Source organism: Cervus elaphus, chromosome X, assembly GCF_910594005.1.
Source record: "Cervus elaphus chromosome X, mCerEla1.1, whole genome shotgun sequence".
In the NCBI taxonomy this organism is placed as follows: Eukaryota; Metazoa; Chordata; class Mammalia; order Artiodactyla; family Cervidae; genus Cervus; species Cervus elaphus.
Genome location: NC_057848.1, coordinates 87,016,712 through 87,033,453, shown reverse-complemented (window position 1 = coordinate 87,033,453; position 16,742 = coordinate 87,016,712). Strand labels below are relative to the sequence as shown.

The 16,742-nt window shown below is 33.8% G+C and overlaps 1 protein-coding gene across 2 annotated transcripts in view; it reads left to right on the top strand.

Annotated features, from left to right (window-relative positions):
* DIAPH2 (diaphanous related formin 2) overlaps nt 1-16,742 on the top strand; it is a 950,551-nt gene that overhangs the window by 278,715 nt on the left and 655,094 nt on the right. For both annotated transcript variants that reach the window (XM_043895289.1, XM_043895287.1), the window contains 2 exons: nt 10,414-10,524; nt 16,120-16,238. In XM_043895289.1, coding sequence (XP_043751224.1) covers nt 10,414-10,524; nt 16,120-16,238 — 230 coding nt within the window. The remainder of the gene's footprint in view (nt 1-10,413; nt 10,525-16,119; nt 16,239-16,742) is intronic.

Genomic DNA, 16,742 nt, shown 5'->3' with positions numbered 1-16,742 from the left:
AATTAGTGCTGTGTTTTACCAGATTACTTTTCTATTTCTGTATCCTGAGACTTCTCAAAATGTTATTACAGTATCTGAAATAATTCTGTTAAAATACAGGACTAATTTTATTTTTAAATAACAACTATACCCCCTCCCCCATCCTTTTTGGATTTCAAAAAAGGTTATTAACTTCTCACAGAGGTTTTCTAGGTCATCTTTAAAATTAAATTCTGTACCCATGATAGGAGTTTCATTATCTTCAGTAGTTCAAGAAATAGACAATAAATGATATATCCTTGTATGTTCTCTGTTCATTGACTTTCCTTCAGCTGAGTAGCCTTCTCAAGTCTCTTCCATACTTCTCAAGTCTCCCATGCCTTCTTTTGATCCTTCTTATCTTTTGAAGTAGCCTCTCATCTTCCTTTTTCACTTTATAGTCTAAGTCGGTAAAAGACTCATCCATACTTGTTTTCTCTTTTTCCTAAATTAACTTTCACAGCTCAACTTTTTCATAGTTCTTAAAAAGACTGACAACAGTGGTTCTTGAATTTCAAAATCCAGTGGCTTCTTTCCAATCCTGATTGCTCCCTTCTTGAAAATTTTCCTACCTTTGCCTTACTAGGCACCATTGGCTTCTTGCTCTCTGACTAGCCCTAATCGTTCTTTCTCTATCTCCTTTGTGCATTTCTTCTTCTTGGATATTTTATTCCTTATGTTCTTTGCTTGGACCTATTCTGTCTTCATTTTTGTATATATGTAGATATGTACACACATATATAAGCTCACATACATATACATTTATATGTACACACATATCTGATCACTCTCAATTGCTTCTTTAGCTTTAATAAAATCCAACTGTATTCTAATGATTCCCCAGACTTTGTCTGGCTCATGTCTGTATTCAAACCTACCTGTCCAAATAGCTAACTGCATATTTTAGAAGTATCATAAAAATGTGAAAGCCAAATTAGCTTTTATAAACCATGTACTAATGTTCTAGATACTTTAATATGTTACCTCTTTTTAAATCTCACACTAATTTTCTGAGAGTGATAGAGAAGTAGTATTATCCCCATTTAATAGATGAGTAAGCTGAGGCTCATAGAGGTCAGATAACTTCTCTAGGGTCATGTAGTAAATAACAGGTAAAGCCCAATTAGACTCTAGGGTATCTGGCTCCAGAGTAGTTGTTTTTAACCACTGTATGCTACCTCCTCTTAGTAAAATTGGCTCATTTCTCTTTCCATTAACATGATTTCTACCCAAAAGAAATCTCTTTTTCTTGTCTTTCTCATTTTAGATAATATAAAGGTATCATCTTCTGCCTAACCTTTGGTTTTCCTTAAGAGTTCATTCTTCTTTGTTCCCTGCATCCAATTAATCATCAAGTCTTACAAAAGACTATTAATCCATCCTGTTTCACTATCTCCACTGCATTTATATTCTCCCAGCAATATTATTCTAGCCATTTTCTAATTAGTATCCTGAACTGATAGATTCTTCCCCTCCAGACAAGTGTTTTGTACTGTTGTCAGTTATCCTTCAAAAGTAAATCTGATTCTAACATAGTAGCATTCCTAGAAACCTATACCCATGACCCATTGCTTGATAAAAGTGAAAATCCTAAACACGATGAATGAGCTCTCTCAGTGTGGCCCCAACCTAACATTCTGGCCTTAGGCCCCCCATTCTCCCAAATGTACCATAGGTTTTAGCCATACTAAACCTGGTGTTTTCCAAATGTGCTATAGACTTTTAAATGCCCTCAAACATTTTCTCATGTGGAACACTTTGCTTGGAATAGCAGCGCTTCCTCCAGCCATGTCCCTTTCGTCTTGGTAAGGTTTAATGAGGACACAAAGGAAGGCAAGTTTAAGTACATTCTGCCTAAGTCAGGGAAAGCTTCAGTGATGAAGTGATGCTTTAATTGGGTCTTGAAGGATCAACAGGAATTTTCCAGAACATTATCTTTGCTGATAGAAAACCAATATAGGTTATTATAAGATATTGATTATAGTTACCTGTGTTATACAGTAGGTCCTTATTGGTTATCTATTTTATATGTAGTAGTGTGTATATGTTGATCCCCAGCTCCTAATTTGTTCCTCCAAATAATAGTTGTTTATGGAAAGAGAAAATCATATAGCTAACCTCCAATGAGATATTACAAGAAAAGCCCTAGTCTTCACAGTCTGGTATTAGTCTGAAATGTGCAATGTGTCTTCAAGTATTTCAGAAGCTGTGTGCAGAAGTGTTTTTATTGTGATTTAATACATCTAAAAAATCTTATCTAACACATTGAAGATAATTCACAAATTGTGCATGTTATAATTAGGTATGGTACACAAAAACATAGAAGTGAATACATGGTTGATTCACTTACCCTGACCTCACCTTTTTGAGAGATTTATCATTTTGGAATATAAGTCAGAACCAAAAAGGAAGTAAAAGAAAAGGAAAATATGAGCAATCTACAAAGTGTCACCCAATACACCAAGTAAGCCTCATGATGACAAAGACTTTAAAGTCTTTAATCAGAGCCTGTCTTTCTGTGGTATCTTATTGGGTCCAATTATTTGTTGTCTATCCATAGCAGACTAGAAACATGAGTTGGGAGGTTGGAAAATGCTTTATGCCAGACTTGTGCACTGAGATGATCAAGAGGCAACAGCTGACAAAACGAAAGCAAGGGGCGAGGAGATAGAAACATAATGAAAGAGTGGAACTGGAATTCAAAAATTATAGCATTTAGTTTCATTTAGTCTCAGGGAAAATAGCCGTATATATCTCAATAGCTCCTGAGGGCATCTATGTGTTCTGTCATCTCTCAGTAACTCATATATTTAATCATGCCCCTGAGTCAGCAAAAATAATAATAATAATAATAATAATAATAATAATAATGAGTTATCTTTAAGATATTTAAGAATGTGGGAATTAAGTAATTCACTTCAGAAAGAGTTCCATTCCAAAACATACTCGTGCTTAAATAGACAAACCCTGCAGAAATATTGACTGATTCTTTGTAGTGCAGATCTTTCCACAGTGATTCTCAACTGTTGAGAATTTACTCTAAGCCTATTTGTAAATTTGCACTCAAACCACCATGTATGAGGAAGTAGCTTTGGATAAATGATTTATCATTTGTCAATAGTGGCATATTTATGATAAAACAAGGTACTGGAGCTTAGAATAATGAGGAAATTTGTGCAAAAGTAAATAAGCATGTTAAATACTGTATTGAAGAAATGTCTGATATTACTTAGGAAACTTGTTCGATATATTGATAGTTTTATACTACTATCATTTTAAAAGTAGAATTAGTACAATAAGGGATTGTATAGAGATATTTACACAATATAATCATGTTTCAAATACAAAAATAACTTGACTTAAAAAAGAATGTCTTTTATTTTAAATCTGTTTCAAAGTTGAGTAATTGCCAAATCCATCATTTTTGGTAATGGGAGTACACTAGTGACCTCCATAATATAGAAAGCAATGACACTTTGAAAGTCATCATAAGGGCTTCTCCAGCACCATTCAACACTATTGGTCACTCTATCTAAGCTCTCTCCTCCCTCAGCTTCTGTGATACCATGCTCTCCTTGTTTTCTTTGACCTCTTTGTTACATTGAAGATCTCTTTTGTCTATGCTTGGCCCTAAAATATACTTATTTCTAGAGTATTATCCTTAGTCCTTTGATCCTTTACTCTGGTCCTTGCTCATTCTGTACATTATCCTTGGCAGCTTAATCCATCCTTATGACTTCCTCCAGCACTTCTATGAGATGAATCTCTCTGAACTCTTCTATTCCAAATACATCCTGACTCACAAATCCCATATACTCACCTGCTTCCTTATTGGATTTCAAGTTCAATATTGTCCTTATCTTCTTTTCTTCATCCTGTCTATCCTGTTCTCTCCAACTTTGACCTGCTTTTCTCTTCTTTGCCCATCCTGGTTAACCTTAGCATTGTCCACCAAGTAGCATAAACCAGAAATAGTCATCTTCAAATCTACTCTTCTCCATCCACATTACCTCAGTCCCCAAATGTTACCAGTTCTACAGCCTTAGCACTGTATTTCCCTTCCTTCTTATAGTATCTCCCTACCTCCCCCACCCCTACCCACCACTTCTTTGTTTCAGGGCATTGTCACATCTCAATGTTTTCCATTTCCCTAGACTCTTAAATATCATCTACCCTTCATTCCAGCCCCTTGTAAATCATTTTCCACAAGGTATACTTCTGAAATACAGTTCTTTTATGTTGTTGTTTAGTCACTAAGTCCTGTCTGACTCTTTGTGACTCCATGGACTGTAGCCTGCCAGGCTCCTCTGTCCATGGGATTTCCCAGGCAAGAATACTGGAGTGGGTTGCCATTTCCTTCTGTAGGGGATCTTCATGACCCAGGGATAGAACTCATGTCTGCTCCATTGGCAGGCAGAGTCTTTACTGTTGAGCCACCAGGGAAGCCAGGTTTTGTTATATCACTGCTAAAAATCCTATATCTTCCCAGAGACCCTAGGAGTAAAGTCTAATGCTAGTCTACACAAAATACTTCCATCATCTAACTTTTGCTAAATCTCTAACCTCATATTCCATCACTCTGCTACGTATAGAGTTGGTCCACTCAGCTTGTACCCAATTTCCTGAACATTTTATGCTATTTCATCCCTCTACCTCCATACCTTCCTACATGGCTTTGCTGTGCCTGGAATTCTCCATTTTTTGAATTAATTAACTTTCTCTGTATATTTGTGTCTTTCTTGGTTGACACTTACTTTGACTCAAACTATCTTTCTTCCTAACTCCTGCTGGGCTGGGATAAAGAAAGACCTTGTTAATGTCAATAAAGTACTTAATAAGGTCAATATTTGACAGTGTCAATAACATTTTAAAAGCACAATTTGTCACAGCTAATGGCAGTATGGGTAATCTGTTTTGAGAATGTCCTGGAGTTGGCAGTTATTATACTCCATAGCTCTATGAATTGTGATCACACAGACAGATATATGTTTGTATAGTTTTCAGAGTTGGTGAGTTAAAATAAAGGTTCTAGCATTTTCCAAGGAATTTAATGAGGATAATTTATTTTTAAATATTTCCCCTCTTTATCACTCAAGTAAGAAACTGAATGCAGTTTCTTTTTAGGGTAATGTCTCATGTCAGTAAATTTAGAAATATTTAATGACTATTACCCATTATGTACATTTTTAAACTTTTTATTTTATATGGATTACAGCCGATTAACAATGTTGTGATAGTTTCAGGTGAACAGCGAAGGTAATATAATATACCCGTTATATTTTAAACATTTTATTGGGAGCCGAAGAATTGATGCTTTTGAACTGTGGTGTTGGAAAAGACTCTTGAGAGTCCCTTGGACTGCAAGGAGAGCCAACCAGTCCATCCTCAAGGAGATCAGTCCTGGGTGTTCATTGGAAGGACTGATGCTGAAGCTGAAACTCCAATACTTTGGCCACCTCATGCGAAGAGTCATTGGAAAAGACCCTGATGCTGGGAGGGATTGGGGGCAGGAGGAGAAGGGGATGACAGAGGATGAGATGGTTGGATGGCATCACTGACTTGATGGACATGAATTTGAGTAAACTCCGGGAGTTGGTGATGGACAGGGAGGCCTGGCGTGCTGTGATTCATGGGGTTGCAAAGAGTTGGACACGACTGAGCGAATGAACTGAACTGAGCTGAACTGAGGGGTTACAAAGAAAACCCTACAAATTTAGAGCCATATCTTTAGGAAGTTTAAAATCAGTTTTGTGATATTTCACTTTCTATGCCATACCCCACACCCGACAATGAAGATACTAGCATCCTCTGACTGAAGAATGTGGGTGATTATTGTAGAAAGAAGATATACTATAATGGTAAAGGAAGGCTTTTAATCTTTAGGAAAAACTGATAGTAACTCAATTTAGTATAATTATACATGGCACAAATTCTTGGATGCTTTGTCACATGCACAAAGCTTTTATCTACATGTTAATACATTTATTCAATGGGTTGTATAGATATTGTGTAGGTATCTCCTTATAAGGAGATTATTTAATAGCATTGCAAATACAGAAACTATTTTTACTGGTCAAAAATCCGAATCTTGGTTCTAGCCTAGCATGTTTATCAATAATGGAAAAAATTCAGACTTCTTATGACTTTTAAAATTTTAATTCTTATGGAAGCTGGATTTAAAACAGATATGGCAGACCATTTTGAACCTTAGATGCATTATAAAGAAAATAAGCAGCAGATGAAATCTAGATAGTGAAATTTGTGATTTCATTTCAAAGGCATTTGTTTTCTTTCCAGTACAGGGGAAAATGCTATTCAGCAATGCCAGGTTTGTGCATTGTAGGGTGGTAGAAAGATTTCAAGACTAAAAGTCATGAGGCCTGTGTTCAAATCCAATCTTTGTGGCTTCTTATTAGTTATATGGGCTTCCCTGGTGACTCAGATGGTAAAGAGTCTCCCTGCAATACGGGAGACCCAGGTTTGATCCCTGGATCAGGAAGATCCCCTGAAGAAGCAAATGGCAACCCACTCCAATATTCTTGCCTGGAAAATCCCATGGACAGAAAAACCTGGCAGGCTACAGTCCATGGGGTTGCAAAGAGTCTGAAACGACTGAGCAACTAACTCACACATACAAACACGTTAGCTATAAAGTCTTGGGCAAATGAGCTAATCTTCCTAGGTTTTCAGTTTCCTTATCTATAAATGAGAATATTGGATTGGTGTATTTTATGTTCTTTCTAGCTTTTGAACCCTGTAATTTTTTATTTTCTGTCTCTGGAGTTAGATTTTTTTTTTTTGAAAGCAGATTAATTTTTCATTGAAAGAGGACAATATCCTTCAATCATGCTCTTAAAAATTTGTACACTTTGAAGTTGAACATACCAATTTTGAAAGTTTCATTATTCAGGAATGTGTTTTCCCCTGCTCTGGAGCTTAGGTTTTAGATATTGGAACAGAACTATTTTTAATTTAAAGTGTCCAGTGCAGTGCTATGTGGTCAGACTTTGCAGCGTCCTATATCCATGCTGTCCAGTATGGAAGCCACTAGCCACATGTGTCTGTTGAACATTTGTGACTAATGAGACCAAGCACTGGATTTTAAATTTACTTAATTGTAATTTAGCTACATTTGAATTGTAATTAGTGGCTTCATATTGAATAGCATGCTTGTGTGTGTGTGTGTGTGTGTGTGTGTGTGTGTGTGTGTGTGTGTGTGTGTGTGTGTGTGTGTGTGTGTGTGTATGATGTATTTGCATGCACATCCATGCTGAATAAGGAGTGGAGGGAGTGGGATTGGCAACAAATTAAGGAGAGTGAGAGGCCATTCTGTTGAATGATTGAATACTGCCCATAGGTCATTGTTTATATCATGTAAAGTGAAATCTTAACACATTCCAGGGACGATTTTCTCTCCTCTCCTCTCTTTCTCCCTCCCTCTTTCCTTCCTTCTCTCTCTTCCTCTCTTTTCCTTTTCTTCTTTCCTTCCTTTTGTATTCCATTATGTATTATGATGATGACTTTATTTTTACTGAAGTCTAATTGACATATGATAACCACTTTATACACTTTATATACTAAACAACATACTGTTAAATATGTTTTTCTAATGAACCTGTAGTTTTCAAAGTTAGGTATTCCTAATATATTAAACATGATGCACTAGTTAAATTTTATTATTTTACCCATCCTTAAAATCTTTTGTTGTGTTAGTCTAGGAATGGAGTTGGTTAGGCATCTGGAATGTTCTGGAGATTAAACTGTATTTGGAGTAAAGTTACATGGTTTAGAATCACGAGTTTCCTCCTTTCTGTGTGACCTTGTATAAATTATTTGTTTTGAGTCTTAGCTTCATCAACTGTGAAATGAGTGTAATAGTAACACTTCATATGGTTGTTGTGAGGATGAGATTAGATGGTGAATTATGTTATGTAAAACTCCTAAGTTGTCTGGTAACAAAAGCTAATAGAAAATAATAATGGTGATAATAATTTGGGAGTTTGTATTTAGCTATAAATTCAGAATCTACAAAATGGATATTTCATGTTTATAATTAAGTAATAATATATTCAGCCCTTTAAGCTAATTACACTTTAAAAATTTAACTTTGTATTTGTAAATAGTGGCAATTGGATTGATTTTGCTCCTGGGCAGTAATTGTGTAGTAATATAAAGAGGTGGAGATAATTAAAAAGAATTTTTTGTTCTCCATATCCATTCAATATAGATGTTCCTATTAAAGAGCATTGCTTTAGCAGATTATGTTGGAAAATGAAATGATAGTATGAATATTCATCTTATGTTATTTGTAATTAATTAAATATCCATTAGAATTTGATAACAAATAGTACATTGATAAATCAGTGCTCTTACCTGTTTAAACTAACTTCAAAGTATTTGTTAATCATTTTATACTATAGTCAATGGCTGTAACTTTATTTTCTGCATTTAGTTATATATTCAATATTTATACATTGCATGTTAAGTATTTAATAGCATTGCAACACTTATTTTACTAAATGTGGAATTATTTAGATGTTCTTACATTCATTAATTTTTTTGACTTTTACTATTTTTATTATTTCCTGATCCAAATATTTTTATTGTATAAAGGTACAATTCCAAGACTCATTAGCTTGTTTGTTATGGAAATGTTCTCTTTACTTGTAGGATATTAATACAAGCCATTAAGCTAGAATTTCTTCTGGCAAAAACAGTCCTAGCAGATGGCAACTTTTCTCTCTATTAATTTTGGATTGGACATGTACTTTGGCTTGTTCGGTCAGGTCATAGTTGTAACATAACAAGAGTCAGTCATGCAAATACAATGATAATATAGCTATGGACATGTATGCTGTGCAAATTTATATTCCAGCTTATTTAAACTATTTGAAGACTTAAACTTTTTCTTACTATGAATAGGAAGGTTAAGTAACCCATTAAGGCATAAGCATCATAATAACACCTGATATGACTTTTAAGGTAATGCCAAGTCAATGGCAAATATTTAGTCAGATGTCTCAGTGATTTAGCTTGACATTTGAGCATTCATAGAAATTGGACTACATTCTTATCAATTATCTTTTAGGTAGCTAATAATGTTAAAGACAACCTTGATCATCCCCTTTAATGCCTACAACTTTTTATTTTTGAACCTGGATGTGAGCTGGATAGGCTAATCCACCCCAAAGCAGCTTAACTGTATAGCATAAAGATATAAAAATAAAACCAATATACCTTTTAATATTTTGTCTGTACTTGAAAAAAATCACTATCATAATGACAGGTCTGGATAAGGTCAAGTCAGAATAACATTTGAAATATTTTTCTTTTGCTGATGTGTTTTTCTCATACTGACTATTGATTTATTTGTGTCCCCTTCTATATACAGTTAGCATCTTTACTAAATCTGATATTTTCCAGAGGTCCCCTTGCGTTCAGCTCTTTGAACACTCTTAACTGCTCATTGTGTACTTTAAAAATAATCAATTTCAATGTGCAGCTCTTCAGTTGAACTATCAGCCAGTTACCTTAGACTTGAGCGTTTTTTAAAAATGAGGAATAATCTTTGGAATACCTGACAATTAGCATTTGGTTGATACTCTACTAGCTTGCCATTACCAGAAAATAACTACCTCCTCTTTTTTAATAAGGAGGCTCAATATCAGAGGAAAACCAAAACCCATTTTCTAGCATCAATCTAAGTAAAGAATTATGCTTACTTGAAAACAAGGTCTTATATTTACTTTATCATGCAATGCACATGAGTATTTCTGTCACTGTGCCTTCTAGTTGATATTAATTCACTTGCATTCATTTTTTTATGTAGTAAATTAATTCATCTTAATCATATATTTTAATAGTCTATATTTTGTGCAGATCCATAATAACAGAATGGAGCAAGTATAAATCAGTGTAATAATATCTCTAAGTTATCACTACTCTTTAATGTCAATATACTTTCATAGCTTTATTTGATTTATTTTAGAAAAGTATTTATAACCATATAGAATTGAGACCAAGTGCATGCTGAGGACAGCTGGAAATGGAAGATACATTTTATGATCTTTTTAAGGGCTCTGTATCCACACAGTTGGAAATTTGAGTTTTTCAGAGAAAATATCATACTGCTTCATATAGTTTAGCAAAATACAGCAGTACTTGACCATGCATTTTACCTTCATTAGAATTGCTCTGGACATTGGAAACTTTATTGTTAATTTCTTTGTTTCTGCTATAAAGTCATAGTCATTATACTTATATAAATATTTGCCTTTCTTAATATATTTCATAATGTATGTTTGTATGCCTTTAGTATATGGAAAAAAAGTTATCTGAAAGCATTAAGTATTTCTTAAACTTTTTTTTTTAACAAAGTTTATTTTATAATTGCAGGTGGCCTGCATGCAATTTATAAATGCGCTTGTCACATCTCCTTATGACCTTGATTTTCGAATACATTTAAGGAATGAATTCCTTCGTTCAGGACTAAAAACAATGTTACCAGTAAGTGGAATGTGCACTTTTATAATGCTTACTAACGTTAATGTTTTTCTCTCTTTAGACAAAAGTACTTGCAGCCAAGTAAGTAAATGTGCCTTACTGTTTTCTTTTATAAAGCGTTAGATGCTTTGCAAGCTTTTTGATATTGCAGTATTATTAGTCTCAACATACAGCTGATGATTCAGAATTCAGCTAATGATTTGTCCAGAAGTGATGACTTTCTTGGTTTCCTTAAAGTCAAAAGAAAACTTATTTTCTTTGACTTTGAATATTTAGAACATAAAAGACTGCTATTTTTTTTTTTGCCATTTCAATTTTCAATAACATTTTTTTGCTCTCCTCTTTGATAACTTAGATTGATTTACTTTATATTCAACATAAGTATGCATAGAATTTTGATTAATATATTCTAGATACGTAACAAAAATTGTATTCTCTTTACCAATTTTGTAGCAACTTTTCTAAAAGAAAAGCAGTTTTATTTCTTAAATTGAGTGTGGTTATTTGCTCTAATTATGATGCTGTTAAAAACATTTTTGAAATAACTGTAAGCTTGTTCTAGGATAAATCAACACACATATTCTATAAATAGATATGCAGCTGCTATAATTTTATTATGTTAACTGATGAAGGAGTTTGTTCAAGGTCATGGCATTGTTAAAAGAGATAAGCAAAATCTCACTCGTCTCTTTATTTAATCTACTCAAGCCATATGAGATAAATAAGAAGTAAAAGTAGCAGAAGGGAATAAAAGGACCCTGTAAAGAAAAAACAAAACAAATGTCAATGAGCATGTATATAAGGTATTCCTAGGGTATTAGAAATAACCAAAATCAGGGAAATTTCCTGGTGAGAAACCAGTGTGTAGCATGCATCTGTAACTTGTATTCTGATGATCTTACCTGAAAGTAGTTAAAACTCATCATCATTATAATTAGGTCCACTGAGACCCATTTTAATAAGATATATGATTGAGTCTATGCAGTTTTAGAAATTTCTAGGTCAATTCCACTTTGAGTGCTTTTTTCATCCATGACTTTATAAACCAAGGAATTGGTTGCAGTGAATCATAAGTGACCTGAGAGGTTCAGTATGAGGTTAACTTGGGACTTCCCTGGTGGCTCAGACGGTAAAGAATCCACTTGCCAAACAGGAGACCTGAGTTTGATCCCCTGGGATGGGAAGATACCCTGGAGATGGGAATGTCTACCCACTTGCCTGGAGAATCCCCATGGATAGAGGATCCTGGCAGACTACAATCCATGAGGTCCCAAAGAGTCACACATGACTGAGTGACTAACACTTTCTTCCCACACACAATTAACTTAGGGACATTCACTAGTTAATAGTGTAGTTACATATTTATTCTTCTTTTCTCACAAATCTCTCCTCACGAAAAGACTGTGGCCTTATGTAGCTAATATTACAGTATGTAATTATGTAGGTAATATTACAGTCTGGATTCTAGTGTGCTTTTGAGCTGCCTAGTCACTCCTTTCCATCTTTGTCCTCCGGGGATTGTTCCTCTGTTTCTGGGAGAGTACTCATGTCTTTGGACACTTGTTGGCCTTAGGGGCTCCTGAGCATTCCCTAGTCACTTACTAATATGTGGTGTTTTTCTGCCTTTGTTGTTGTTGTTACTTTTCCAGCTTTCATTTCCCTATGTCTATAATTGAACATTCATTTTCTACCTTATACTACTGAATGACTGGTCAAGAAATTGGTGACTCTTAATTTATTTAAGTCCTCATCTTTTCAGAAAGTGTACATAATAGCTCTGTTGTTCTTATGTTTTGCACTTTTGTCAGGATGTACTCATCTCTGCTATTCACTGGTCTCATGGTATTTTTCATTTGGTTACATTGACAGCTAAGGTTTTGCATCAGTGTTTCTTAGCGGCACTTTCCTATTGGCCCTATAGCTGCTGTATGTATACAGCAGCCAATATATATATTATATATATACAGCCTCTTATGGTAGGCACCCTGTACTTCTAAACATGCTTCCAGTTAGATCTTTCTTTAACTACCATATCTCTTCAGTATGCCCTAATTCTTAGGTCTCAGTGGTTCCTCAGCAAGAGGAAAGTGAGAAGTGTCCTGTTTCTGCCTACTCAAGTTTTGGAATGGAACCTACAAGGATTCTCAATGTTTTTTTCTTTCTATGACAGTGAAGTGAGATATGGCTAAGTAGTTTTCTGATTCTCAAGAAATTGAGCTGTGCTTTGCTTAGGTGCTCAATCGTGCCTGACTCTTTGTGACCCATGGACTGTAGCCTGGCAGGCTCCTCTGTCCATGGGAACACTCCAGGCAAGAATACTGGAGTGGGTTGCCATGCCCTGATCTAGGGGATCTTCCCAATCCAGTGATCGAACCCAGATCTCCTACATTACAGGCACATTCTTTACCATCTGAGTTACCAGGGAAACCCAAGAATACTGGAATGGGTAGCCTATCCCTTTTCCAGGGGATCTTCCCAACCCAGGAATCAAACCAGGGTCTCCTGCATTACAGGCAGATTGTCCCCTTAAAGAGCCTATCGCAATCTTATTAGAGGTGGGGCAGAGATGTTTGTTTTGAAAAAAATAAAAATAATCCTTCCCAGGTATTTCTGATACACAATATGAGAATCTCAATCTAAGCAGATAGACCCTACTGTTGGTGTTGTCCTTGCAGTTTCATTATCAAAATTTGGAGGAAAACTCAGAATGGGCTTGCTTTAATTTACACTAGATATCCCTAGCATGTCAACTATTATCTACCTAATGTACTAAATATTACATTTCAACCAGTTGAATTTATCATAACCTTAAATAGCTTTTACACATGCATGGAAATCTAATAATATATTCAAAGATGAGTCTTTAATATCATGATTTTTATCCTGTTTACTCTTATTTTATACACTGTGTAACAGGAGGAACTTTCTAATTTTATAGAATATATCATATTCAAAGTAGCAAATTAGATGTGACTAGGGCTAATATAAATTGTTGGCACATGGATCAAAAGTTATACCTATCTGGAATCATTAAATGCTAGGGAAAAAACAGTTCTTAGCATTTCAATAATCCCAGAGACCATCATTGTAGTAGAATAATATGCTTTTTCATATAATTATTCAAATCATCAAGACAATGACAATTATTTTAATTACATTCTGTTAGAAATTTATTTTCAAAATTTGCCCTGTCTCTATAGATACATTGTGATGTTGAAAGAATTTATATTTCAGTTACATGGAAAATTCACTTTTCATAAATTTTCTTTGGTAATTTGGGACAGATGAGTTGTTAAACACTACATAGTGATTTTTAAAATAGTATTTGCTCTGTAGTTAACTTACATTGATTTCTTGTGAAGTTTTCTCCATCTGCCATTTATTTAGTTAAATAAATTAAGAAAATACTAGATAGATCAGGTATGTGAAGGAACAAGACAGTAAGAAATTGTGTCTGTAGGCAGTCGGAATTCTTAACCTCTTTTAGAAGACTGATAAACCCTTTCTTATTCTTTTGAAGACTCAATTTTGATTGCTTGACTGGTAATCAGTCATATACTGGTAATGGACTTTGATTTCCTTTGAAGTACACCATATCATAAAGATGTAACTATCTATTTTAGAGAAACTGCTGATAATGTTCTGTATCTGTACAGCAAATCTGTTCAAAAAATATCTGAAACATATTTACATTATTTCATATAATTAACAGTGTAATTCAGTAATTTTATGTCATTCTTCATTTTAAATTTAAAAGTTCAATGATGCATTTCCCATATTCCAATAAGGTATCTGTCACATTTGTGCTGTATAAAAATTTTATTAATTCATTAAATATTTATTTAATCAAGAATTTTTTAGTATACCTTTCAAGGTTTGACATTTGAATGAAAGGAAGTTTTTTATATATGTATGTGCATGTAGATATGCATATGTGTTTTAATGGTACATTGTTAACAAACAATATTTATGAGATATTTATGCATATCTATATTTTATATTGTGCTATATATATTTACATACTATATATACTATATAAATTATGTATTGTCCCAATTAAAAATGGAAATAAACATTTAACCAGTTATTTTTACTGAGAGTATTTAGATCATACAGGTTGATTCCATGTTTTTGTAAAGTTCTGAGGCTTATTAAATGACAGTATATAACTTGTTTTTTCTATTTAAACATATTTGAATGTGTTAAAATTTGATAGTGAACATATAAGAAAGATATATTATGACATAAGAATAAGGAAAAATTCTGTATTATAAAATGTATTAAAGGTTTTTTCTTCATTGGATGTATCTGGTTTCTGCTCTTTTCTGAATCGAGTTCAGAAATCACTTGACAATATATCTCATCAATGTTAGGTAACTTTACATTCCAATGAATTTCTTCATTCCCCTTCAAAGTGAAAAGTTAGACATAAAACAAATTATTACTAAAGAGGAAACTAAACTTAAATGCATGTATTTGTTATGTATTTTATATTAAAACATATTAATACTTTCATATGCTCTGTAGGTAAATTTTCAGTAAATTCTTATGTATGTGAATGTTAGGAAAAAAACACCCGGAAATTGTATAAGTTTGTGTTTGATTTCAGTAATAGTCATTATATCTCCATTTATAATTGTCCTTAGTAATAAAAACAGAAACAAAAAAAAATGCATCTGAGTTTGTTTTATCAACCGAATTTGAAGTACACTGTGCTTGCATTTCCTTTTAGAGTTCAAGCTCAGCTCTGAACATCCTAGTTTCTCTGTAACACCCTTGAGTATCCACAGTTGTGATTATCAATTTGGGTTTTGAAAGCGGCAACTTAAAGGACACATATTAAAAGATATTCCAGGTGATATATATTAAGCCCAACAATCTCTAGTGTGGCATGCTTCCAAAGATTTTCTTTATACTATGATTTTGAAAATTATCAGGGGTTTGTAATGCATGTGCTTATAATGTATTACAAAAACAAATCTTTGATGCCCAAGTTGATATTTTGTGATTCAGCTAAGCAAAAATAAAAGGTGGGGCAGGAGGCTAGTTGTGCATCTTGATTAAAAAATCCTGACATCTTTTTGCTTTAAAATCACAAAATATCATTTAAAATAAATTTGTTTATACAACTTTTCACGCCATAGTTGGGACTGTTGTGCTTGAATATATCCTTGCATTTGTTCTTCATTAATACAATTGATCTATATTTGCATTTTTTGCCAGAGGCATATGTGAATGTTCTAACTGCATGACTTTCTTTTGCAATCTTTGATTAGTGTGTTTAGTCAAAACAACAGCATTTAATTTGGGTTGTTAGCAATTAGGTTTTTTCCATTGTAAAAGTGATCGTTAATTTTTTAATGTGAATTGTCAAAATCTGGGGTATGAAAAGAAAATTCAGTGAATGCAACGAGGTTTTTTTCATTTTAAAGTAGAAAAACAGAGTACATTTAGTTTCTTATAGAAAACCAAGTGCCTGGGTCAATATTTGAAATTGCTTCTGTGTATGCAAATAAATAATAGTATCAGGGCTTTATTTCCAAAATATGGTGTTGTCAAACTGTTATTCAGCTGTTAAGTTGTCTGTTTATATATTAGGATTTGAAAGAAAAAGAGAATGATGAGCTTGATATTCAGTTGAAAGTATTTGATGAGAACAAAGAGGACGACCTAACTGAATTATCACACCGTCTCAATGACATTCGTGCAGAAATGGAATATCCTTTTGACAAACCAGAAAAATCATTTTGCATGTACTGTGAAAAGGGATTTGTAAGTGATTTTGTGAACCATTATTGTAATTCTTGTCTGCCAGCCCGATTTATATCCATTTATTTATATTAGAGCCTCACTATGATGCTGTTCTTGAGATTCCTGTTGAAGAGCTGTCAGAGTCTCCTGATGATTTACACAGAGTATGCTGAAATCCACACAATGGCTTGCAGCATTATAGGTATACTCTGTTCAATGGTCTTGAATAGACAAGAGCCTAAGGCAATATTCCTTGCAGATAAGGATTTTTGGGGAAAAGTTCAGTGAGTTCATATGTGACTATAGGTAATATACATTTTCAGTTTATTAAATGGTATTCCGGTGATTTAGAGATATCATTCAGTTCAAATAAATGTCTTTTTCTCATTCTAAATATTTTGTTTCCTTAGAGGGGAAAAACAGTTTAAATGTGATAGGGTCTGACTAGAACAAAACTGCTAGAGTGGAAG